Source organism: Anoplopoma fimbria, chromosome 17 (assembly GCF_027596085.1).
Source record: "Anoplopoma fimbria isolate UVic2021 breed Golden Eagle Sablefish chromosome 17, Afim_UVic_2022, whole genome shotgun sequence".
Taxonomy (NCBI): Eukaryota; Metazoa; Chordata; class Actinopteri; order Perciformes; family Anoplopomatidae; genus Anoplopoma; species Anoplopoma fimbria.
The window spans coordinates 13,738,133-13,765,342 of NC_072465.1; the positions used below are offsets into that span (position 1 = coordinate 13,738,133).

A 27,210-nucleotide genomic window follows, 5' to 3' on the forward strand; every position below is an offset into this window, starting at 1 on the left:
GCAGCATTAATCTTATTTTGACCAATTAACCAGTTAAGAAAACCCTGGACTCAACCATCATCTTCTATTTAAAGCTTCTATTAAACCAGTCAGGGAAGAAAGCCCTTAGTGGCCTGAACACTGCCTTTGGCTTCCCATCTTAGTTGTGAGGTTGAAGAATGATATTGAGGATGGAATTTAAAAGCATTTTCTTCTTGGTAGTTTTACTGAGATACAGGGACATTTTCTGCTTTACACCTGAAAGCCATGCATGTACTCAAAACACAGTTCCATGTAACAAATCTCAAATAGCCTCACAACACAGTTTAGACAGTCAGTAATTCAGTGTCACTGCTCTGTCTCCAAATATTTCGTCCAAAAACGTCTGTATGGTTCGTTTTTAACTCATGAGACACAGCTGATGTTTTTCTATAAATATCAACTTTACACCCCAACATCAGTGAAGTAGCCCACAATTAATTATCTGGTAGGATGGATGTTTCATCTAATACTAGAACTGGCCATAAACTAAACTCTAGCACAGATATTAACCAGGAATATGCCCAGTTGCCATTCGATAAGATATACCTATCTAAAACCAATGCATTGTAATATAGCAGTTCAAAAATAAATCCACCTTAATAAAGGTTCAAATGTGCTGTTTAAAAAAAAGGTGTGATTTTGGATGTAGTTTGTTGAGCTGTTGAATTGTAGTGTGTTATAATGACAGATGTTTCTATTATATTGTCCACACTATTTAAATGAATGAATGGAGAATAACAAGCTGTAAAGCTTCGTAGAGCTAGGGAAACTGCAGAGTTGGATGATCACTTTAAGTGACCCCATTTAAATAGAACTAGTCATGTGATCCACTGTTAATTATTAAAATATCAGAAATTTGGTCCTCAAAAATATTTTTTTTTAAAACACATAACACACATAACAACAGCATAGACCTCTGAACTCCCCTTTTTCCTCTTTCATCAGAAACAACACCCAGGTTTCATAGGCCACTGTACACTTAAAGCTAGGGTGGGCGAAAACAGCCGTTGAGATTCCGTCGCGTGCTCTCTGGCCTCTCCCTGCCACGCTACCTGCTGTAGCTCCTCCCACCGAACGTCAGTTATGCGCGTTCATGTGAATTCAGTTACATTGATAGGAAGACGAAACACGCAGGGACGCACCAACGTCGTTGCCAAGGTGACCGGACAGTCCCACAGCCAATAAGAACGGAGAATCGGAGCCTCGCTCTGATTGGTCAAAGTGTACATGAGCGGTGGCAATTTTTGGGTGCGGCCCACAGAGGCAGGGGAGAGCAAAGTTATGAGCAGATATTCTCAGAGCACTTCACCTACATATAGCTGACTGGCTATTAGGACAGTTTTGCCAAATATTACAGTAAAGAAATTAATTAATTAATACCCACCCTAGCTTTAACTAGACTTCATGATGGAGACAAAATGCTCCTTTAATCAAACCAGGTTATTTTTATTAATCTTAGTACGTTTATCAGTCATCATTCCTTAAATCCTGTGTCTTTTTATTTAACGTGCCATGAGTGTGATCTTTTTGATATATGATGATATGGTTGATTATTTGGTAGATTTTAAAAATACATTGCAGGTTCAGTAAAACATAGACAAATCCGCTTTTGGAGCATAAAACTTTGTGTCAGTTTTGTGTGATGATGTAAACTGAAAACTGTAAATGTTAGAAGACCCACTTCAGTGGAAGCAACGGCATCAATGATGTGTATTTTTAAGATGTAATCTTTTTCCCTTTTTGGACGTTTGTCTTTCAACTAATGGTTGTTCTACTGAATATTTGTCATGTGTAAGTACTGTGTCTTATTTCTTTACCTCAGACTAGTTAATGAATGCTCCTGCAAGGCACTTTGGATGATGTCAGTTCAGGGGAAACCAGAGCAGATAAATGGTGTGTGTGTGTGTGTGTGTGTGTGTGTGTGTGTGTGTGTGTGTGTGTGTGTGTGTGTGTGTGTGTGTGTGTGTGTGTGTGTGTGTGTGTGTGTGTGTGTGTGTGTGTGTGAGAGAGACAGAGAGAGACAGAGAGAGACAGAGAAAGTGTGTGTCCCGTTGAGTATCAGGAAAGGGTGGCTGCAGGACTTTCTTTTAAGCAATAATTTACCCGAAATCCATCCCAAATTGACTTTAGCACTACTCTTTTGAATTAGTTTTTATTTTTTTATTTTTGTGCCAGTGCAACATTTTTTATCGATCCCATATGGAATAGAGGTTTGGGAAAGTTTGATATTTGCAGCCTAGAACACTTTACATGTGCCAAAAAAAATAATCTTACACTCAGTTAAAATTATATACTGTATATGTTTCATTCATTATATTAATCCCCTAGTTAGTTTGGATAAACAAATGTAATGTGCTTCGCCTCATTTTTATTTATTAGAGTCAAAATACCAGAGAGCCAAAGGAAGCAGAGAGACTATGTTGTGAAAGAATGACCTTCACTTATATTTAATCTGTAGTTGCACTTTCTGTAGATAACAAATTTGTGATATATTTATTTTGAAAAAGTTTATTAAGCAATTCAATTATTTTACAATCATGTATTACATTTAATCATTTTTAGATATCAAATTAAAATGTGTTCTCTTTAATTTTTTTATAAACTGTAATAAGAGAGATGAGCTAAGAGAAAGGCTGAATAATGCAGCACATGAATAATATACTATTATTAAAATACCTTCAAAGGTTATTTCAAAGAGAGCAAAGAGCTCTGAAGGGAGACATCAGGAGTTTGTCTATATTGAACCATGAATGTCACATTCTTTCCACGATGGAGGACCTAGAGAGCCTTGAAACTGCTAATAAAACGATTATTGATTGCTTCCCAATTGGAAATGAAAAGGAACGGACTAATAGTTAGTATTATTTTTTTAGTTCAATCATTTTATGCCTTTATTTTTGATAGCAAGATGACAGGAAATGAGGAAGAGAGAGAGGATGACATGTAACAAAGGTCCTGGGCTGGACTCCCCATTCATTTGAAGATGGATCTTTACTATAAGGTTAGAATATAAATTAATTAATATACTTAAAGTAATTAATTTAAAATGTTTGATCCATTATTGATGGATTAACGTATTGATGTTTAAAATAAATAAACTCCTTTACTTACCATCCAGTTAAATACCAATCAATGAGTTGTTTTATTACCATTTTCACAGCTTCGTCATCCATAGTACACATCATTTCTATTCAAGTGACTTAAAAGTGCAGTAATCTGTCTCTGTAACATCACATGCAGTAATACCTACTCCAAGACGCTTATGAAAGTTTTGTACATTGTGTTTGCTGTCATGTACCTCTGCTTTGACTTTTGAATGTGTATACTCTTTGTGTGTCCAAGGACCCATTACTAAACTATCAAATGGCATGACTAAATATTATTCATTGTGTAAATAAATATATTCTAGATCATATGAGTAAGTTCAAACTAATAATGTGTAAATTGAGAAAAGACTGGACCAAATTATGGGAACACTTTTAAACATCCAATTACAGGAAAAGAGATTTCACAAAAGAACTTAATTGTTCAGCCATTGTTAAAATAATTTAATGAGCATCATGTGTCTTAAACTTGATTTTCAAATCATTAATGTATACGTGAATGTATGGTCAACATACAGTTACAGATACTGTAGGTTTCTGCATATATATGTGACCAAGAGAGTCATACATTTCAATGGATGTAAGTATAAATATACGTGCAGTTTGTGTGCGCCTGTCATAACCACTTCCTGTTTTTTACCTTTGATCACCTTACTTTTGACCAAAAAGAGAACTTTAAAAGCCATTAATGAGGCACGGGCTGTTGAGAAAACTTCATCATCACTGTGTCCGATTTTGTATAATTTCTTTGTCGCACAGCAAGAAACTGTTCACTGTTTGAAGCTGTGTACTTCTGATGATATTAGACAAAACTTGTGTCTGTTTAAGGAGAAAGTCAGGGTGACAGAAGAAAAAAAGGATAAAAGAGAGAGCGATGTTAGAAAGCGGGAGGCTTTCGGGAGAAGAGCACCTGTACTGCAGTAACCTTAATCTTATAGTCTTGGAGCCATAAAAGGAGCAATGCCTTGTTTCTTCAACCACTGAATGATCAGTCTTGAGCAAAATAATTCTACATGTTTTATATGTATATGTAATTGAATTTTCATTATGAAAAATGGAAAATAAATAATTACAGTTGAACTTAAAATAACTCTTGTTTTACTTATTGCACCATGTCTTTTTGGGTAATTAATTTGATTAGACAGTACGAGATTTGTTAACATGTTCAAGTTTTAATGTATATTGAATGACTTGGTCCACTAGGTGTCAGCAGAGTCATAATTATTTAAAGTAAATTATAACTATGAGGACCTTGTCCTCCTAACAGGAATTAAAATGCAAGACTATTACATAATTTTCAGAAAGACAAATGCTGGTCCCAGCCCCGGATCCTGGGTGGTACCCACATGAGATGTCTAAACCTCCTTCCTCTCTCTTTTACCTTACTGCCAATCTCCTTGAGCTGTTTCCATTTTCATTGGACTCTCCCCTCCCTCCCTGTGCCCCACCCCTCCCCCGTCATTTATCCTGAGGTGAGAACACAGTGTGCACATCTGGAGGTGATTCTGACTGCAAAGGACTAGCCTGTGGGAAGGGTAGGAGGTTAAAGATGCACTGCACCTTGAATGTATATATCTATGTGTGCATGTGTGCCTTGAGGGTGTCATGTGATCCTGACTCCCAAACGCTCCTGATTACAAACAGCTGGCGGGCTGTGGCCTCGACCAATCAGACGATCTATTGGCTATGACATCAGGTGGAAGGAGGGAGGTGGATAGGATATTTTAGCAGATTTTTACCTCTAAATTGAATCAGCAACAACAGGCTGAGCCATTAAGCTGTGTTAAATCACTCACATAGTATTTGAATGTTACCAGTTGGAAAAGATACACATCATATTTCCAGACTTTGTACTCTCAGCTTGTCTGATTGTGTATTGCATTGATTATTATCATGTGGGTCCAGCATCATTATGGCTCTTGGCCAACACAGGGCCAATCAGATGAAGAGGGACCCTGGCCTTACTGTCTCTGTTCTAAGACTTAAGCATTCAAAAAAATCCTTTGTACTCATGTGAAGGTCCTGTGGTTTTTGTGAAAGAGAGCTGAAGAGCCAACTTGAGCTGGAATGCAGATCGGAATGCATGTTTTTTTCTGCAGGTCTGTCACAAAATGCTTAATGAATAACAGTTATTGGTGGTATGATGGTAAAAAAAGATTTATTTAATGTAGAGTCTGAGCTGATTCAAGACTATGTGCAGCCTGTGCAGTAGGAGTTCTTCAAAGCAGGAAAAGCACAGGTTTGTAAGCAATCATATGAACGATATCCTCTGTTGGGTTTGCCACTGAGCCATGGAGGTGTATGATATGTCATGAAGTTTTTTTTAAATGTCATGGTATAGTATGCCAGAAAAAGCACAGAAAAAGTAAATTAATCGTATGCCCTAAAATGTAACTAAAATGTCAAGATATAGCATTACATAAAAATACCGTAAAAATTCAATAATAAAGTTTGTCATAAAATATCAGAAAAATATCATAATATAGTATGCCATCAAATTGCCAAAATTGTTGTAATGGTATTGTACTTCATAACCGGTTGTAAAAAATGTCATAGTATAGTATGCTATAAAAATGGCTAAAATGTCATCTTAGACATGTAGTAATGTGGAACATTCCAGAAAAATGCCCCAAAAATGTAACAATAAAGAATGTCATAAAATGTTGTAAAAATTTGCATAGTAAAGCATAAAATCTGCCTAAAATCCTGTACAAAATAACTTACAAATAATGATAAATTCAATAGTAAAGTTTGCCATAAAATGCTAGAAAAAATGTAGTAGTAAAATATGATATTAAATTAGCACAAAAAAAGGCCTTGGTTTAGTATGCCATTCAATTTCCCCAAAATTTAAAAGAAATATCACAGTATAGTAGTCCATAACAATAGAATATAATTGTCATAGGATAGTATGCCATACAATTGAGAAAAAATTGCATAATGTAGTATACCATAAAATGTAGAAAACATGTCATGGTAAAGTATACATGCAGTATCCAATCAATTGGGACATATTTCTTTGTCATCACATTGCACCTTGACATTTTACCCTCTTGCTTATATATATCCACTGTACAGAGGATTGTGGTCAGAATATCAGTAAAGGCACGCTGGCTGGCCTACTGCGACCAACATCCTACTATGGGTATTAAAGTTACAACCTCTGGTCTTCTGAGCAGTCCCCTAACTACCTGAGCTACTCGAATATACCTATTATTCACAACTTAAACACACAAAATATTTTTATTATTTCTGACATTTTTTATGGCTATTTTTGGGGGGGGGGGGGGGGGGCAATCTCAAGTATGACATTTTTGATATTTTACATGAAATACTATATTCTGACAATTTCACTTTTTACATGGCATATTATACCATATAATATTAATATAATAATATTTTTATGTAAATTGCTTTTTATGACATTTTATTATTTTGACATTATTTAGGATGTTTTTATGCATTTTTATGACACACCATACTATGATGTTTTTTTAGGCATACTATATTATTAAAGAAATGCCATACTAAACCATGACAATTTATGACAATTTTATGGCATACTATACTATGATATTTCATTACATTTTTTATGCATACTATACAATGTAGTTTTTTTATGTTCATTATTTTTAAATTACATTTAAAAAAAAAAGCTTTTTTTTAATGTTTTATGACATTTTATAACATATTATACTATGACGTTCTTTAGTCATATAATATTTTTTAAAATGCCATCGTATACTAGGACATTTCATGACATTCTTCATGGCATACTATACTATGACATTTCAATGGCTTTGATATCTTGTGACTTTTTAGGGAATACTAAAGTATGACATTTGTATGTAATACCATACTATGACAGTTTTTATTACAAACTATACTATGGAATTGCATGACATTTTTATGGCTATGACTCTTTTAATGACATTTTTCAATACGTTTATTTAGGCCTTTTATTTTTATTTTGTATGGACTTTTTATGCCATTTTGATGCCATACTATACTATGACATTATATACGCATAATATATTATGAAAAATGGCCATACTACATTATGCAAGGTTTTGATAATTGTTATGACATACAATACTATTACATTTTATAGTTATTGTTAGGATTTTTTTAATGACATTTTTTGATTTACTCATGCAATTCTTTTTACGTTTTTATGATATTTGTATACAATTGTATACTATGACATACTACACTAGGACTTTTGAAGGACATTTCCATAGCATATAATACTATGAGAGCTATTAAGTTTTTATGGAATCCAAATTGTATTATATTTTATGATCTTTTTTCCATGCAATACTGTAATTTTTTCATGGAAAAATTTCTAATTACAACTTTTTGGCATACTGTACTATGGCTTTTTTTTTAAGGCATACTATATTATAAAACACTTTGACATACCATACTATAATATTATAATGCCAAAGAATTCGTAAGTGACTTTATGCAATACTATAGTATTTTATATAATCATATTTTTACGACATTTTATTACTTTTTTTTGGCATACTATACTATGACTGTATTTCAATCAATTTATTTAGCCATTTCTTAAGACATTTTATATGAAGTTTGTATGACATTTTTATGATATACTATACTATGAAATATTTTATGCATACTATGTTATACTATGTTAAAAGTGCCAAACTATGACATTTTTTTAATTAATTACTATACTATGTTGGGATAGAGGCTTCTGTGATGTAAATAGTTTTTGATCTATGTTGTCTACAGTGTTTATATTGTTCCCCTGATCACAAAGGCTTAAAAGAACACATTTTAAAAGCCGAAAATCTTGTTCCCTATTGTGTTATGTGTGGTTTCAATAATTACTGATATCCATTTTTTTCTTTTGTATTTATGGTGATTCAACCATTTATACATCCATGTGAAAATACTGTAGCATCCATATTATGATAGCCCAATTTGTCATTGAAAAAGGAAAATAACAGGATTGTGCGTTACATTTCTGAGGTTATACATGCATTATTACAAAAGGAGACAAGGCAGACCAAAAATAGTAAAAAAATAGCTTAGACCTCAAAGGGTTTTAAAACCAACATGAAATGTCTATGTATGGTGTCAGTCTTGCCTGTGATATAAATAGAGGGATGGAAGTTCAAATGGTACTTGTATCTCGTTAAATTTGTCATTTTTCTTATAAATTGTAATCATTACATAGAGAATGAATGGAGAGTATGTAAATGAGGTAACTTAAGAACTTAAAAGAATTTCAAAAATCTGTTTAAAAATATTTTACAAGCCTAAACAGTAGTAATAAAAACAGTTTCTTTTTACATTCTTTGTTTTGTATTAACAAAATTAATCATTTTATTTCTTACTTTACACATTTCTTTTAAAAAGGTGTCTGACTATGTGAAACTGACTATAAAGAGATGTGTTGTTAAAATGTTTACCAACACATTTGCTTTTTCTACTATGACCAATCAAAATGTCTTCTGTGGAAAAAGGCCTATTCCTTTTGGCATGCCTTAAAGAGTCTTTTGAAGCTATGACTTAAGAATGCTTTAACTGTAACATTTAACATATGGAGTCAACAAGGAATAAAACGATAAACAATAATTTCGGGAGTTAAGTGTTACAAGAATATAATATATTATATATGACAGTGTATGCCTCTTACAAACTCAAATACAAAATTGTTGGTCATGTGTAAGATCCAACCAAAACAATCCTGTTTTTCTTCTTTTCCTTTTCTCTGTTTCTATTTTACTTACTGAGCTGTTGTCCTCTTTTCTCACTGAACAGGGGTGACTCTCTGCTCGTCCCTCCCCTCCATCAATCTCTGTCATAAATCTGTCAAGCGGAGAGAAAGGGAACTGCTGAATACAGATTTGTCAGCAATTAATCTAACCTCTATTACTAGACTTGGATATTGTGTTCTCTATACCAGAGAACAATAAGCCACTCTAACATGGCTGCATCTGTGTGTGGTGTGCAATCCTGTGTGTGTGTGTGTGTGTGTGTGTGTGTGTGTGTGTGTGTGTGTGTGTGTGTGTGTGTGTGTGTGTGTGTGTGTGTGTGTGTGTGTGTGTGTGTGTGTGTGTGTGTGTGTGTGTGTAAGTGTGCATGCATGCAGTTAGCTTCCTTGGTTGGTGTTTCAACTGTTTTGTTAACTAAATATAACACAATGTGGCTACAAATCCTCTTTGTTCACATTTCTTTATGCTTTATTGTCATTTTTAAAGAAAATTACCCAACAATGTGTTTGTGTTGTGTGTGTGTGTGTGTGTGTGTGTGTGTGTGTGTGTGTGTGTGTGTGTGTGTGTGTGTGTGTGTGCGTGTGTGCGTGTGTGTGTGTGTGTGTGTGTGTGTGTATGTACCAATGTGCTTTTCAGCTCTGTCTTATTGATTTTCTTAAGGATGGGGATTAGAGTCAATATCATGTTTCTTGGACAAGGCAACAACAAAAACATCAGCATAACTAACAATAGTAGCATAATGTCTGTATACCTGTATCCACCTCTGTGCATGTGCAGTGATTTCTCCAGTTTCTTATAAACAGCACATGCATGAACCTTGTGAAAATAATTAAATTAACAATTCATTAATCTGTCCCTCATTATTTTGACCTTCCTACCCTGTGTGTTTTTAATAGTTTTTGAGCAACATTGGAGTTCTACGGCACAGAGGAATAACACACAGGCAATGATTGTTCAATCAATCAGGATCAATTCATTGTTAGTTTTGGTGAAATTTGTTGACCATCAGACAAATAAACAATAACATCAGATATTATCTATTATATAAGTACACGCCCAGTACTTTGCTGACAGTGCCATTGCCTGTGGGAGACAATACATACATTTCCTGTTCTTTTTCCAAAGATTTCCTCTTCCTGTTTTGCCCTCTCTCTCCCTCTCCCTCTCTCACCCTCTCTCTCCCTCTCCATGTTACTCTCTCTGACTCATAATTCACCACTCACATGATTTGGCATATGGGAATGAACATTTTCATCCAGCTATTAACTCATCAGCTATAACAGCAGTTTGGTTTTGAATCCCATTTCCTCTTCCTATACACCCAAGTACACAAACACAAAAACACACACACACACACACACTCACACAATTATCATTACTGGGACAGTTCAGTGGAGCAGTGGGTCTGTGCTCAGCTGTTTGAGACGGAATTAGAGTGGCAAACAGCTGAGCTTCTCTGGGGTGCTATCATGTGACCTATCCCACCCAAAGGGCCAAAGGGACCCACGTTTAGATTTACCATGTCCAGTTTCCAGCATAGCCGTTATGTGTATGTGTGAAAATTGCTCTCCCTGCGTGTGATATCTGTTCCAGTAGTTGAGTTGTAAGGGGAATGTCTCTCCTCTGTCTCTGCCAGTAAACTTGCTCTCCAACCTGCTGATATATTCTGTTCGCCTGTCATTAGCACACGCTCTGCCCTTTGTCCCTCTGCTTGTCTCAGTGACCTGCTTAGGGCCACATGGCTAGATGGGGAGGTGTTCCTGACGTAACAAGAGACCACATCTGGGGGCTTCACCTCTGCAGTGAATTTGTATCAAACAGCCTACCTTATCTACGATGAAAAGAAAAGCCCCCGCAGCACATTTTGGATTGTTTAGATGTATTGTTTTCTGGCCTGCAGAAAAACAGCGTGGCTTTTTTTTCAGTGTCCGTCAGCAAAGCAGGTAAGGGAGAAAGAGCTGAGCGCTGCACTAGCCATTACTCCTCACCTGATGAAAGGTCTTGTAACAAACCTCAACCTCTGATGCTTTATTGGCAAAAATGTAACTGATGGTATTCTCAGATGATAGTCTACTTATGACTTTTTCTCCATAAATCAGAAAGACTGCAAACACCAACTACTGTAAGGTTCGTGTGACAACGAGGGTGATGTTCATTAAAAGCATACATTTTTGTTAAAGCTCACTTTGTTATCATAGTCATGCAATTATGTCCAATTAAATGAAAGGAAAGTTACAGTTTGAGCTGCGTAAGACCACCTTCTGAAACACGGCTCACACATGTCAAACATGTGCCTGTGTGTGTGTGTGTGTGTGTGTGTGTGTGTGTGTGTGTGTGTGTGTGTGTGTGTGTGTGTGTGTGTGTGTGTGTGTGTGTGTGTGTGTGTGTGTGTGTGTGTGTGTGTGTGTGTAGGGCCCTCAGCAGAAGGAGTGTGTCCTTCAGGGCCTTGAGTGTTTACAGCAGAGTAACATGAGGAGTGGTCCAGCTTGTCCCGCCTACTCCATAACTCTAAATGCAGAACCACAGCTGTGTTTCTATATGTATGAGGGCCCGGGGAGCGAAATAGGGACTGAAGTCAAAGATTTAAATGAGCCCATGGAAGGAAAATGATATAAAAGCAGCGTAGAATGTCAGATATTGATAAATGTGAAGAAGGTGAAGAAATGTACCTACTTCTTAGTCAAAGGGTTGAGGCCAATGTGGAGGTCATTTACTGATGCCCATGCATATGTGCATGCTTGTGTGTGTGTGTGTGTGTAAGGGGGGATGGGGTACCACAAGAATTAGGTAATATTGACATGGTTGTTTCAACTCCACCCTCCCAACACCACTAAGATCAATGTACCAGATCAATAGAAGTCATTGACAATAACTGAACTTCTCATGTGACCAGTGAAGGAGAAAATTCACTATTTTTCAGTAGCGTGTGTCCAACATGCTCATTCATCACACTGAAGGTCTACAACATTGATGAAGCATACACACTTGCAAATGAGATCATACACAAAATGCACACATGCAGAAATGCATGCACACATACACACACACACACAGCAGGGGGGAAACAGGCTCGGCTCTGACACTGCATGATTGGTCACTTTTTCCCTCTCTCTCCCTTCCTGCTGAAATAGTTTTAACAAAAGACAGGGAGAAGGAGGAGGGGGAGGGGTGGCGTGGTTGGGGGAGGGGATGTATGTGCTGCTCTGTTGTCACTGGGCGAGGGAGAGCATGAGGGGGGGAGGGAGAAGGGAGCTGGAGGGCGAGCGAGGGAGTGTAGGAGAGAAGGATAGGGTCCCAGAAGAGAGTACAAGCCTCACACACACACACACACATACACACATATGACTCACACATACACATTTTAGCTGGCTCCCCTGTTGTACTTTAAGGAATAGTGGATTACTTCCCAAATTGAACCACTCATCAAGCAAATCCAGGCATGACCAGGTCAGTAAAAATGTACTCACTTGCTGTAAAAGATTTTGCTTTTAACTCCTTTCAGCAGTAATGACAATGTCTCTGCGGCTTCTTGCACATTCCTGTCATTCTAAATGCTTTCTATTCTCTTTTTATGTGTGATATGCCCTCTTTTATGTGCTGCTTACTCATGCAGTAGTTTGTACTTTTAATGTCAAACCAGGTTACATGTCTATGCACTATTCAATACTACAGTCATTCTTCAGTTTTTAATGTATTCTATGTTGGACATGATAGCTTTCCTTGCTCTGCAGAGAGTACAAAGTTCCTCTTCCTGTTGTGGTTTGTAGTGTTTGTGTTGAAACATGGGTGGCTTCAAAGAATTAGAAACTTGTCTCCGCTGGACGTGCGGTTTTGTGGTTGGAGGGTAAAAGCCCCCTCTCTCTGATGGGGCATTTAGCTTCAAACTCTGTCTTGATCGGTAGCTCAAACACGTGCGTGCACATAAACAGACAGAAATACTGAGGAAAGCAAAAGTGAACACATGAGAAACTCAATATCTGTTGCTTTCTGCAAGTACTTCCCAAAGTTCTTTTTACAATGAAGTCTTTTTAACAGGGATATTGCAAGCAAAACTGGGCTTTTTTATTGTTTGTACTTTATACATTTATAATTCTCTCAAAATGTCCCTATAATTGGGCTTTCAATGACTGCTACTGACATAAACATGCTCTTCTACGCTCACTGTGTCTGGTGGCTCTGACATTTGCATGTGTGTGCTCTTCAGTTGGCAGCGTGTCGGAGCTGTGTTGAACTGTGAAATGAACCATGGAGGGGTCCAAGAGGCCAGTCACTAGCCGAGCCAACCGCCGCACAACCATTAGCAGCAGGGGAAGCAGTAGTCCGGGGAGGACCCGCAGCATGCAGCTGGGCCCTCACTAGCACCAAGTGGACCTGGTCCTCTCCTCTTCACCTGGGGCCGGGGCTGCAGAATGCTCAGTCCTGTCACCCCATACAGTAAGACTAAACTACTTTTTCCTTTTTATTCTTTAATGCTTGGACTCATATGTTGTATGGCCATGTCCGATGATGGATGTGATTGGTTTGAGTATGTTTTTCTGTACAACTTCTTCTTTTGGCTCCTTTTTTTGTCCAGGACTCATCTCCTGTGTCTTAGTAGAGGGAAGCGAGGGGCTGGGGGGTCTTTGAGAAGTCATTTTGAGAAGGCAGATATGCTAATGGCTTTAACAGCTGAGTCTGCAGGCTTTGTACGGAGGAATTTCACAGAAAGTGTTCAGTCGCTGTTTTTTCAGCCCCTCCATGTAAATATAGTATAGTAACAAATGACTAAAGCGCCACTGTCTGTCAAAGAGCAGCATGAACCTAGTGAAGGAATGCAGTGCAGCAGTTTACCGTAGTCAGAGCTTTTCTTTAAGAATGAATACTACATAAAATGTTGGTTATACATATTTCTAAACCATAATAGCACTATCTGTCCTTGATATTCTGGGGACGACCTTACTGTTTCTTTATCTGGAAAATGTTTTCAATGTGTGCAACATTAGTGTGCAAAAGCAGATTAATCTCTGTGACACATCACAGTATAGGCCTCGCTTGTATATGTGCTTATCATGTGCGGTTGCTATCCAGGCTGATGAATATGCTTATATTGATTGCCTGGGCTATTGATTAGGTGAAGCTTTAACAGGATTACGACGCTAACCTGATTGGAATAATGCAACAGGAATTTACTTATAGGTTGTACTATTCTTAAAAGCTACACATACACAGAGACAAACACTGGAAAACGGAAAACTTCTCGGGAGGAGGGAGTTTTCTGAGTGGAAAGAGCTTTTAGTAACGTTCATCTGTCACATTCCTCCGGCAAAAAGACTCACAGCGTCACGTTAAATTTCTTCCCACAGAAACTTTAAATACACACAATCCTATGAGGCATTTATTTTTACAACCTCAACTACTCAAATGAAAGCTCACTGCGCACACACACACACATGCCCACACACTCTCAAACTAGTAAACATAAAATCACAATCACCCACACCCCATTATGGTCTCTGTCCATAATGATGATTAGCAGTTTTAGCCCTTTTTAGCTGCCAGTTACCAGGGTGAAACGATTCTGTGAATGAACAGATCGTTAGTAACCTGGTGTCAGCAGCTACTCATTAGTCCTGTATAGAGGGACAAATAAACATCACCCTCCATTCACACACACACGCACGCACGCACGCACGCACGCACGCACGCACACACACACACACACACACACACACACACACACACACAGACATTAGTCCTCCATAGTAATCATGACAGCTTGTTAAGCAAATTGTAGCACACCTTAGATTCTCATTAGGTGTTATAGTAAAGACCTGTACTGCTGCTGGTGGTAAAATGGAGAGAAAGAGCAAAGTGAAGGGCAGATGGAGGGGACGTAAAGAGGGACTGGTCAGCTGCAGCCTGATATATGAGTGGACACAATAAGCAAAGAGGGGCCAGGCCACCCTCTGCCACATGTGTGTGTGAGCTAAATGAGTGGGGGAAGGGAAAACTGACCACACAGGCTCGGACACACGGTCCTGTCTTTCCTACAGCACAGAGAGAAAGAGAGAGGCTCAAGAAAGGAAGACGATAGGGGGGAAAATCAGAGTAAAAGAAAAGTAAAAAAAAAATATATATATATGAGAGTAAAAGGATCATCAAAATTATTACAAGTAAATTAGTTTCACAGTAGTGCTTTGAGGTAAATATGTGTGAAGTGTCTGTTTGAGCGTCAAAAGCAGCACTCTGACTTTAATTGTTTTGTGATTTGTATTTAGAAATGTCTTGTAAGTTAGAGATGTAAAACTTGATTCAGATGTGGTACAGTAGTTGATTGGTTGATAGCCTGGTGGACCGTGCAGGCCTGGAGAAAAGGGGGAAGGGGAAGGAGGGGGGGGTTTCTCCTCAGCAGAGCCTCCTTCACACTGGCTTCAGCGTTTAGACTATGGTCACTGCTTACATAACAATCTAACCCTCATTTACTCTGTAAACAAGCAAGACGCAGAGATCTGTGTGTGTGTGTGTGTGTGTGTCATATGTGGGTGTGTAAAGTCCATTGTCCATTTCCACAGGAATCTTGACATACACCACATTCATATTCCATTTCTCATCTGATGTGATCTGTATTGATCTTACAAGCAGTGGTGTGAATTAACTCTAACTAATACAAATCGTCAATAATGTGCAAACAGCTGATAGGGTCGTTTATCAGCACTGTAAGTAAGCATGTTCTCTCCCTCCCTTCCATTAGCCTGAGAGTGGACAGTGCGTGTTGAGCGTATGGAGAGGATATGTGCTTTGTAAATAGATCTCAGGTTAGATTCCTGGCATTCCAGCAGCCTGACTCAACCGATAGATGACCAAGAGCTCCTCTGCCTGTTGGCCAGCTGGAGCTAAACACTGCACAAAAAGCACAACATAGATGTTTCCACGAGCCTGCGTGTGCATCTTATAGTGTGCATTTCCGAGTGTCTGTCCATCTTCAGGAAATGTAAGTCTTTGTTTATTGTGAGTGGAGTAAAAAGCTCTAACAGAGGACCGTTCAGCTCCAGAAGGGGGATTTTATATTTCCACTCCCCAACTAGCCAACCAGCCGGTCAGCTCACAACCCCCAAATCCCCATTCCTGTCAGCCCCTTCCCCCACACGTACTTTCATCTAATTAACCCCTAATTACTCATACTGACCATGCAGTGGACCACGAGTTAAGCTAGCCTCCACTGACACACAGTAAAAAACATCCATGACTTGCATAATTATGTTTACTTGATAGAGAAAACCATTTGATGAATTTGTTACACATCCTATCAATGACAACAAGAAGGAAATTACAAAAAGTAGAAATGGCTAGGGCACTGAGACTGGTTTTAGTGGAGGTTGTTGACAGCTCAACAGAGAGCTGGGAGAGTAAAACTCAGTCCATCTCATTATTGTGTGCATCAGGCTCCTGCTTACAAGCACTCTACTGCCTGCTTTAAATACTGGTGCACCGATGCACACATACTGCATATTTTGCTGTTTGGTGAAACCTGAAGCCATGAAGCAACTATGTCTAGGTCTTGATTAGGAGAGAGGAGGAAGAGTTTACCATGACGCTGTAGTTTTACCTCACTCCCAGCTCTGGGTAGATTAAAGGAGACTTACTTGATGGTATTGGGACGATTAATTACACACACACTTTGTGAAGGTACCTGGCAGCTACCCTGCAGCTTACATACGCCTCTGACCACATTTTTATTAAACTACATGTAGTGTCTGCAGGATTGGTCTGCTTCGGATGTTAGTATTTCCCTCTAACATTGTTATGCTTGATCCCCTCATGCCTCAACACGTTCAGTGCTCTCACCGGCCATCTCCTCTTCTGATGTAATCCTGCTCTTGTCAATAATGCTACACAAACTGGTTAATTTTCATCCAGCGGAGTCAATTTGAAATGTAAACATTCTCTTCACTATACATCTTACTGGTGTACGTGAGGAAATGAATGCGAGAGTACGTAAATATAACTACGTTTGTTTGTAGAAAAAATGCATTATTGCAAAAGTTCCTTCTGTGATACTTGTTATTCAAGCTTTGCTCATAACATAATGTACAGTATCTGTATATTTGGGGTATTGAACAGACACTTGAGACTGATTTATACATTTACATCAAAGTGGCACTTCACCTAGACTTCTGGTGTCTAAGGCGTGTGCATTGGTAAAATGATTATGCATTCTCATTCATTTGAATGAGAGAAAGATGCTCTCTCATTGCTTGTCTGAGCATAGGCCATTATACATGCAGTGTAACGCTAATATGACATAATGTTTCAATAGGTTGGAAACACAGCAGAGAACATAAATGTTTTTTGTTTCTTTACCACTGTGCCAAAATGTCAACCGTACATCATACACAGATCAATATTACAGTGACATTTGACTAAGTGGTGTCTTTAAATTCATTGTGCAAGATCACTTAACAATAGAAGTGGAACCATTTCACCAGCTCTGTAGAGCAATGAACAGTAAGAGTTTATGCAGAACAACAAAATACTTGAAGTGATGATGACACACTTTGGAACATATATAAACCGAACTGAACTGGTTTTCTGTTTCTATGGTTTTCTCATCCCTGTGAGCTTCCCCTTCCTCTTATCCAGTACCCAAATTACTGCAGGACAAAGAGGAAACACTGGTGTTGGTCAACAGTATGATAATCACAATGATTAAGGGAAGCTGTCATAGTACCAAGCCGGCTTAGTACTCATCTTTGTCTCTTGGTAAGCCAAGCATGGCCGAGAATGAAGGGGTGTTTCCAAGCCAACATGATGTGCTAGATTAGGGCTAGGAGTTCCCTCACTCATCCCTCCTAATACCTAAACCCTGCTCCCCCATATCCGTACTTTAACATAATGTCTGAAGCTACAGCACTGGTTAACAGTAAGAGGTTTTAATCTGACACAGAAATTCACATTTCCTGGTAAACCTCACCGTGTTTAAATGTTTTTAAAAAAACTTAAGAAGCAGTCTAGGTCTCAGAACTAAGACTATGTATAAAGAGTGAGTATCTGTTATAAGGAATATAATGTGAACATAACTAGCTGAATGCATAATATAAGCAGCTGATACTGAGAGCAGTTACAGTAGAATACTTGTAAATATTATTAAGTAGAGCTACTGTATGTACTTGTATCCGGAGTTGCCTATATGTAAGAAACAAACATATTTTGTCACTCCTGCTTCTGAACAGTCATATTTTGTAGCCATATTGATTTGTAACTGCGTAACTGCCTATAAATATTTCAAAAGAATTTAAACAATAAAGTAAAACAATAGTTTTGTTGCTTCGCCTTGGAATAAAGCCTTCATCGAAATTACAAGTTTACAGCCAACATAGGAGTAAGCTCACCTGTGGTGATGTTTCTTTAAGTCTTGTCCACAATTGTCACAGAGCCCTGACACTCCAATAAGCCTCGTGTGCTCTAATCCTTCATTAGTCTGGTTTACTCGGTCTGGTTCTTAACCAGTCCAGACCATCCAGTTCAGTATTCCATCATCTGATCTCAGAGTGATCCACAGTTTTCACATTCCTCCGCTGCATTTTGATGAGGATTCCAGGCACTTTAGATTACTGAACTCTAATATGTCTCGGATAGATAAACCATCGGGTGAAGACGGGGTGAGAGGAGTAGATTGAAGGCAAAGCTACAAACATTCTCCTCATGCCTGCAATCAGCATGCAGTGAGTATCAGTCAGATGACCCTGTATGTGTGTCTCTCCGCATGAATGATGCCAGGATTCGGATGTGTGTGTAAATATTGCAACAAGGCCACAGGACGGAATTCAGATCGTAGATTAATGTTTTGTAGGTCTGTAAAACGATTGTAATTATTAAAGCATTTCTAACTAAATTAATCTAATGTATTTAGCATTTAGCTAAGTTACCAAATAGTTGCAGGCTGATTTTCAGATAGCGAACAATCTTTTCAAATTACAGGGAGAAAAATATACATTTGCACTGTTCACTCGTAAAAGATTGAAATAAACAAACTAAGCTTACTTCTTGGACTTTGACAAAAAAGAGCTAATGAACATACTTTTTTTGCTATTTCCATAGATTGAATTCAGGTGCTTGGTATATCTTTATTGACATTCAAGTCAATTTTATTCATATAGACCTAGATCACAACTTTGCAATCGGTTCAACATACAACAGCCTCTATCCTAACAGAACACAGATTCGGGGAAGAAGGAAAATCTTCTCAAAAAGCTTAAAGGTGCAAGATACTGGATTAGGAGCATAATGATTCCCTTTTAACGTCTCTCAACATGTTGACAGCGAGCTAAAGGCTACCAGCTAACGGTGCAAACAGAGCTAACAGTGCAAACAACGGCAAAAGTGCAGTCAGAGCCAACAGGGGGGTTGCTACGATTCCACAGTCAGTCGGGTCGGCATTATCAGCTGTAACCGCTTAATGTGAGCATTTCAGAGCAGCTCGCACACTTGCGAGAACATGCCCTAAAAGCACTCAAGGCTGCTCAACTATGTCTAACAAAGGAAAAGGAAAAACCCAGATTACAACACACAGAGGGAGAGTAACTTCATTCACTGCCCAGGTAGACATTACACAACTATATATTTACATAGCAAAGAGTTTGCTGCTATATTAATGTCACTGCAAGGAACAAGGGACTGGTAGAGCAGCAAGGTGAAGTTCTGGGGAAGGAGACACCGCTGACTGGCTCTGTCTGTAATGACAAATCTTCATAACAGTAAACCCACTAAGTAAAGAGCCCATGATCTGTAGATTACTGTGAAATACAAGGAACCAGCACCCTCTGGTCAGGGTAATATATTTTCCTGGGCCATATGTGCACTCATCTTTATTTTAACCTTAGATTTCCTTTCATACTCCTTCCTGTTGAGCCAATTTGCTGTGTTTTGGTGTGAATATTAGCCTTTTTTCAACCCGGTGCCAATAATGTTTTTGTGTCGGGGATGAGCACCATCTTCAGTCAGAATTCCAGGAGCATAGGGTGGAGCTTGTGTGCGGGTCGAGAGCGCTGCGATCTCTGGATTGGATGAGTGGGATTATTGGGTTGAAGGATCATTTAATTTAGGGATCAACATGTGGACTGTTTAAGGCCCATCTGGTGGTCCGAGTGGACATATGACACAACCTGCTATAATCAACATGTAAACAGTTTCAGAGCGGACATGTGAGTGAGTAGATGTAAACACCATTATTTCCTGCTTTTTTGTTGCATTTTCCTTCAAAAACAAGCCTGACCCATTACGTAAAACATCTTGAACAGTGACAAGAAAACTATTTATCAGTTATTCTAAAGAAATACCCTAGTCTTAAATCAAAGCTTAACTCACAAGACAACCAAAACACTTTCCTGAGACAGCAAGACAATCATCTATGGTACATGCTGTTCCTTGAAAGGGGACGATTATTTTCAAAAGGAATATTGGAATAATATACCTACTTTAATCAAAAGTCATTTTGATTAAAGTAATTGTGTAAAAACTACAGAGTCTGATCCAAATAAGGCAAAAGGCCAGAAATCAGAACTGCTACCAAAGACACATTTATCTCCAAGTATCACAAAAGAATAAATCAAAATATTGGTGCCAATTTACTGAAACACATTTTTAAAAAAAAGCATACTGACAGGCATTATTTATCCATCCCTGTTTGTGAAACTGAGGCAGTAACTTTTTCCTCTGTGCGTTGCTGTTACAGGGAAACCCCTTTTGCTCAGGCCTGGGGTTAGGACAGTTTAATAATACTCTGCAATGCCTGGAATGTCAGCCCTAATGCCAGTTCAAAAAGAAAAGGCCTGAAAAAGCCAATCAAAGCCCACAGCCACTCCACCAGTGGATTACTTGTTTGTGTAAATGCTCATGGCACATGAAACAATCTGACTTTTTTGACTGCTCAATCAGTGAGTGCACTTGTAATATTGTCCATTGTATAGTGGTCCAGTCTCTCTGTGAAGTATAATGAAAAACTACTCTGATCACCCCCCAACCACCCACCCACCCGCCCAACCTCCTATTCCCCCTGTTCAGCAGACCCCTGAGGTTTGGGCCGAATTAGATCACACGCTCGGTGGGGGTGGCTTTGTGGACTAAGAGAGTCACAGAGAGACAACAATGGCCCTAATGTGAGTGAGGCAAAGGCAGAGGGCAGCTCGTGGGCTGATAGAGGCTTATCGTCGTGGAGACCAGGCTGGGGGCTATGTTGCCGGCTTCACATAAAGATTAGAGCAGTTGTCCCCTGCCTGGATTGGACTGTGTGGAAGAGCACAGGCTAAGCATTGACATGATTCTGGAAAAGGATCAGCTAGCCTTTGTGATTATGAGGGCAGATATTCATGACGCCGGACTCTTCATTTGCCTGTGAGTTTCAGAAGAAAGAGGAGGCAAAATACCTCAAATATGTGGTCCAGACAAAATGCTGCATATACTGCATGTCTTTAAAACATGTGAAACCTCATTTCACAACTGTGTGGACTAATTCAGCTTTGGTTCTTGTTCCTGTCAGGTCAGTTGAAGATGCACTGGTCCCCGGAGCACACCGCCCCCTTATCTCAGTGGCCTGAGCAGCACCTAGATGTCACCTCTACCACTTCACCGCCGTCTGCCCACAAACACGACCCCTACGCAGCTGGTCGCCGAGGCTATGCCCCTGCAGGTTACCCATGGGCCAGTGATGACATATCAGCCCTAACTGCTTCTTCTCTGCTCAAACGCTACGCTGAGAAGTACTCAGGATTGGAGCTGTCCTATGAACGCCCTCCTACAGGGGCCTACTCAGAGCCTGGCACTTTCCTGAAAACTGAATCTGAGCCATGGGCTCTGGGCCAGGGCATGGAGTGCTACCCTGGACTGGAGGCATTAACCGCCACTAAGTTAGGCTCTGCATCTGTGGGCATCCCGGCCACAGGAAGTGTGACAGTAGTGAGCGGTAACTTGGCGTCTGAGCCAGGCTACAGTGGTGCTGGCCACTGCAATGCCCCGTCATCTCAGGAATACCCTCCTGCCTACAACAGCACCTACCTGTCTTCAGGATACTGCCCTCAGCCCAGCGCAGCACTTCCTCCTGCCCCTCTACACTCATTGCAGGCCCCGCCCACTCTAGTGCCCAGCTACAGTGCCAGCACTCCTATCTACAACTACCCTCCAGGGTGCTACCCTCAAACCAGTCTGTCCTCTGGATACAGCCACCCCAGTGCCTCCTACCTGCCCCCTGGGATTAGTGCCCCCACTCCTCTGGCCCCTAGGCCCACCATGGTGGGGGCCGGTTACAGCTACCCATCTCATAGCCTTGGAGGGAGCTCTGAGGGAGGCGTACCACTGAAACGCAAGGCCTTTGAGATGGCAGAGGATGGACAGGAGGGAGCAGAGGTGGAGGGATCCCGCTACAGAAAGTATGGCAATGGCCATGGCAACAGTCATAGCAAAGGGCACGGCAACGGCCACGGCAATGGCTACGATATGAGCGGCTCGCCCTCAGACCCACAGGCCTACAAATCTGGAAAGCCCATGATGTCCCCCCCTTATGGCGGAGCAGGGGATTACAGCCCCCCATCAAGCCTTGCAGGAGAGAGCGTGTCAGGGGAGCACAACTTCACTCAGCAACAAAGAATGTCTATGAAGATACCTTCATCACACACACGATCTGAGGATCCCACTGCAGGGCGCTGACAGCACTGGTCGTCATTTGAGAGAAGGCGGATTTGGGGGAACAAAATAGGAATGTCAATGAAAGGTTTAATTTCACTTTTCAACAACAAGAGTGCACAAGACTGGTATTTCTTGTGCATTAACATTTACATTATTCATGTTTTTCCAAAGATTCACAGGGGCATTTTGCCCTCTGAGGTTGAGGTAAGTCTTAGGGACGAGGTTAAGGCATTCTCTACATAGATAGCGTTAAGACAGTCTAAATGTATGAGTGTCTGTTTCTCTCAGGATCCTATTTATTTCCTTTGGCTACTGCGGCGGCAGCACTGCATCTGCAATGTTGCAGTTGTAAAAGTTGGTGTAATTATTTGTGGCCGTTATGTATGAAAAGGGCCTTTGACTGCAATAGTTCTACCACACCACAAAAATCATTACCGACCAAAAAGTAAGGAAAGCAATAACTGAAATGGTGAGAACGCCATACTACTTCAGCACAATCACTGCTACTTTACACAGCTGACTCCAGGGCCCGCTGGGTCACCTGGCCCCGAGAAATGAATGTGTCCCTGCTCATCCCTCGTTTTCCCCTTACCTTTACTCATTCTTGAATTTTTTTCAGTTTCCTTAACCCCGTCTTTTAATGTTCTTTATCTTATTCTATCTTGGTGTCCTGCTTTTTGTTCTCAACCTTTTTCATTGCTGAACAACTTTTGTTTTTGTCTAGTTTATACATAACAAGCTGCTTATCAAATGATAACATAGTAAACATGAAGCCGCCCTTTAAAAAATGTTTTAATGTAAAGAAAGAGTGGGTGAATAATCTAAGATTTTATGTTCATTTAAAAATGTATTAAGCATTCATACCATGGCAGCATTACAGTATATTCAGATCATCTTCAAAGTGTGTTGTTTACTTGTAAATGTTTGCTGATCCTTAAACTAAGGGGAAAGACTCGGTGAATAATGGTGCAGCTCACACGTTTAAGTTTCCAACGATTACAAGAAATAATGACTACACAAATCTACAGAACAACCAAAAACAGAAAACTATGCTTAAGTCTGCATTCTGCTAAAATTCATTCAGAGTGAACTGTATGTTGCTTCTGTTTGGATGCACAGCCCAGACTGAAAGGCTCACAATTTTAAAATTACATTCTTTATGAAGATCTACCTGCTTGTCTGCTACGGGATTTACTTTTTTTTAAGATATGCATTCTCTTTACTTTTGCCTCTGAAAAGGATGATTTATAGTCGTGTTATTGAATACTCAGGAAGAATATTGTTACCTCAGAATGATGAAATAAGAATGTATGTTATTACCTTAGGGTGTTTGTAGGGATCTTTATGGAGCAAGATGAAAACAGAGCCATGGCTTTTATTAAGAGAAAAACATACTCTGAACACTTCAGGGAAACAATGAACTTACAAGGCCTTGATACTAACAGTAGAAAACACGCACAAACACAAGCATGCACACACACGCACGCACACGCGCACACACACACACACACACACACACACACACACACACACACACACACACACACACACACACACACACACACACACACACACACACACACACACACACACACACACACACACACACACACACACACACACACACTGCTTTTTAGCTCTGGGAAAATAAAACTTGAGGTTTTTGTACCAAGGCCTGAAATGTTGAATGTAATTCAGATATTTTTTTTAAAAGGACAATACATGCCATAATGTACATCAATGATGTTTTTAGATATATGAAACATATTTTCTTCATGTATAGATTTAATTCTCTTATAGGTTTTGGTGGAAAAATGAATGACATGTTAAGTGTTAGTGTAGTTAGCAGTGGGGAAACAGTGTTTGTGGACAACCTGTCAAAATAAAGCACTCCTGATTAACAACTTTCGACATATCAAGACATACACATATGTATATGCTCTATAGTAGGTATGTTTATTAAATGTCTTAAATAAGTCCATTTTTCTATATCAGTATCTTAAAACCGCTTGACACAGTGCTACCGATCAATCAGCATGATTGGAGCTGAAACATGAATTGACACCATGAAAAAGGGAGAGGTTAACAATGTATGTGCACTGTCAGAAAATATTTACAGTTACTATATATTACTAACTATAAATATTTTTTTCAGAGTTGTAGCTTTGTTGCTACACAATGCCATCCCTACATAAATTATGCCCAAACAAATATTTCTTTTGCAAAATTATACAAAACAGAACTCTTAAATAAAAGCATGCCCAGAGAGGGGATCCCCCTTAATAGAAAAATATTTAGGGTGTAATGCAGCTTCAGATTTAGTGTGAAAAAGTATTTTAATTTGGAAATTGAATTTACTGAAAAAAACTGCATCACACAAAGATTTAGCTTCAAATTATGCTGGAGAAAAAATACAGATTAAGAAAAAGGTGTTAGACAAATAATAATGTACTCTTACCCCCAGATTTTAAAAGTATTTAAGCGCTTAGCTACAACAATTAGATGCTCTTCAATGTCACACAAAGAATGTGATCTACATTAACTTACACACTGCAACAACAGTATTTGCTGTTTCTTGGCGTTACTCTGATTCATTGAAGAAAGTGGTTGAATTTGTCCAACTGATGGAAAATGGCAATTCAGTGTTATCTTTGTAATCCAGTTGTACTTTTGTTGTATCTTGTACATTCTCTGTAACCATTTCTACCTCATTTTGAAGACATTGTACATGGAAATATTTATTTCATGTAATTTCACATGCCAGTTTAAGGAGCAATGTTTCTAATTCTTGACCTGTTATAGTCTACCTCACTAAAGACTGTTGTGTCATGGAAATGAAGATATCACAACAACAAAAACATTTTTTTTTTGTCTTTTTGTCTGTGAATGTTTGAGGTTTGAGTGACGTTATCATTCACTAAAATATAACAAGAGCATAACATTTGTTCTAAAAGGATTTCTCATTATAAATATACTGACCATGTCCAACTTCCTATTACAACATGAAGGTAACATACACAATACCTTTAGCCAAATTTTCTGTCAAGAGAGGTATTATTTTTGTTTTTAGGTGGACTCTATTCCACTATTTGTATTTTCAATCAGTGATAATCCTGAAGTACCATTTTGATGGCTAATTTCAATTCTTGGTAATGCTTTTTTTTCTTACTGGTCAATATATTTAGACTATTTACAAATAATTTCCTCTGAGGTTTCCCGGAAAAAGCCATGTCATTTGGCACTAATTATGTTAAAACGGTACAATTAATTCCAACTAATTATCCTTGAGTCTTTTACTCAGTAGACAGCAGATCAGCTAAATATAATTCAACATATAAGAGGTGAAGCGTTTCCTATAATACATTCACCATTATACATTTTTACTTGAATATAAATGGAAGAGTTCTTTCAAGAAAATTAATATCAAAAGCAACAGCTGGTTTTGAAATCATCTAGTTAAACAAATGTAATTACCATTCTCAGGACATTGTCCCCTTTTCCATATAAACTGTTCCAATTTTAGATTTTAAATTATAAAGAAATAATGGACCTATAAAATCTAGTGTCACCCCAATTTTTTATTTTCTTGCAAGGAATTTTGTTGAATTAACATTTTTAGCCTACGTTTTAAAACTGGTGAGGAATAAGAGGGCAATCCATGTATTGTAAAGACCCCATTATAAGCTCAAGAGAGCATAGAATAAAAGGACAGGAAGAGTGGATGCTGACCCTCTTCCCCTGGACACCACCCCCTATCCACAGCTTTATTGTCTGGAAGGCGGAGGGCATGCGCTCGCGTGTGGCAGATGTCCCAAACTTTTGTCCTTTCATCCACAGTGAATCCAGCCCTGCTGCAACGTCCAAGTATTTCACAAAACTTTCATAAAAAAAACATTAACTATAATGATGATTAGCAACAACCGCCTAAAGTCCATGCATCTTAAACAAATCTCAAACCACATTCCTGGCCCTTGCTGCATCCATTAAACCAGCAATCCTTATTAAAACCTTTTGCTAAGCCTCTATTCCCATCTACTAACCTAAGCAGCCGCCGAGAGCCAGACTCACTTCTCATTCTGGGCAATCAGCTCAGAAAACCATCAAAAAATAACTGTGTTAAATGGCAAAGTTTAACTTTAAATGTAATTTATTCAACCCCTGAAATTCAATTATGGTCCCTCTGCCAACCACAGCGTCACTGCCAGTTTAATAATTACATTAATTTCTTCTCCAACTCACACAAACAATAGCAGCAGCAGCAGCTGCACAAGTGCCAGATAACAAGAATAACAGTGACACCTACAGGGATTTATTAAGAAGTGCCCCATTGTATTAAGTTACTGTGAAAATAATCGAGATCTTTGATAGACAACTAATGGAAACAGTGTTGCAAACTCATTCACAAAATATAGTGAAGATAAAATAAATGTGATCAGATAAGCCTAAAATAAAGGACCTATTGATAAAGTATGAATGCATTTTACAAACAATCGGCACAGACATTGGTTAAACACAATATGTTTAATAAATGAAACAGGACTTACTGCTTTTAGGCTTCCAGACGCTGTTTGTTTCTTTACTTTTCAATTTCAAGAGACCATCTATGGTGCCTCTACTCTGTTTTCACTTCTAGGCTGGGTTTAGGTCCACTTTTAAAATTGTGATGTCTTTCCAAATAGCTG

The 27,210-nt window shown here is 38.8% G+C and overlaps 1 protein-coding gene across 1 annotated transcript; it reads left to right on the forward strand.

Annotated features, from left to right (window-relative positions):
• Positions 1-12,213: 12,213 nt before the first annotated feature.
• On the forward strand, positions 12,214-25,369 carry si:dkey-195m11.8 (fidgetin-like protein 2). Its single transcript, XM_054617267.1, has 3 exons — positions 12,214-12,319; positions 13,077-13,306; positions 21,387-25,369. Exons 2-3 carry the CDS (start codon positions 13,282-13,284, stop codon positions 22,547-22,549), a joined length of 1,188 nt encoding a protein of 395 aa, XP_054473242.1. The 5' UTR covers positions 12,214-12,319; positions 13,077-13,281; the 3' UTR covers positions 22,550-25,369.
• Positions 25,370-27,210: the final 1,841 nt, after the last annotated feature.

What these genes read in the sequence shown, in the direction of transcription:
- si:dkey-195m11.8 (XM_054617267.1), top strand. Translation starts at nt 13,282, where the DNA reads ATGCTCAGTCCTGTCACCCCATACA. An exon ending in CAGTCCTGTCACCCCATACA is followed by an intron (nt 13,307 to 21,386) that starts GTAAGACTAAAC and finishes TGTTCCTGTCAG; the next exon opens with GTCAGTTGAAGATGCACTGG.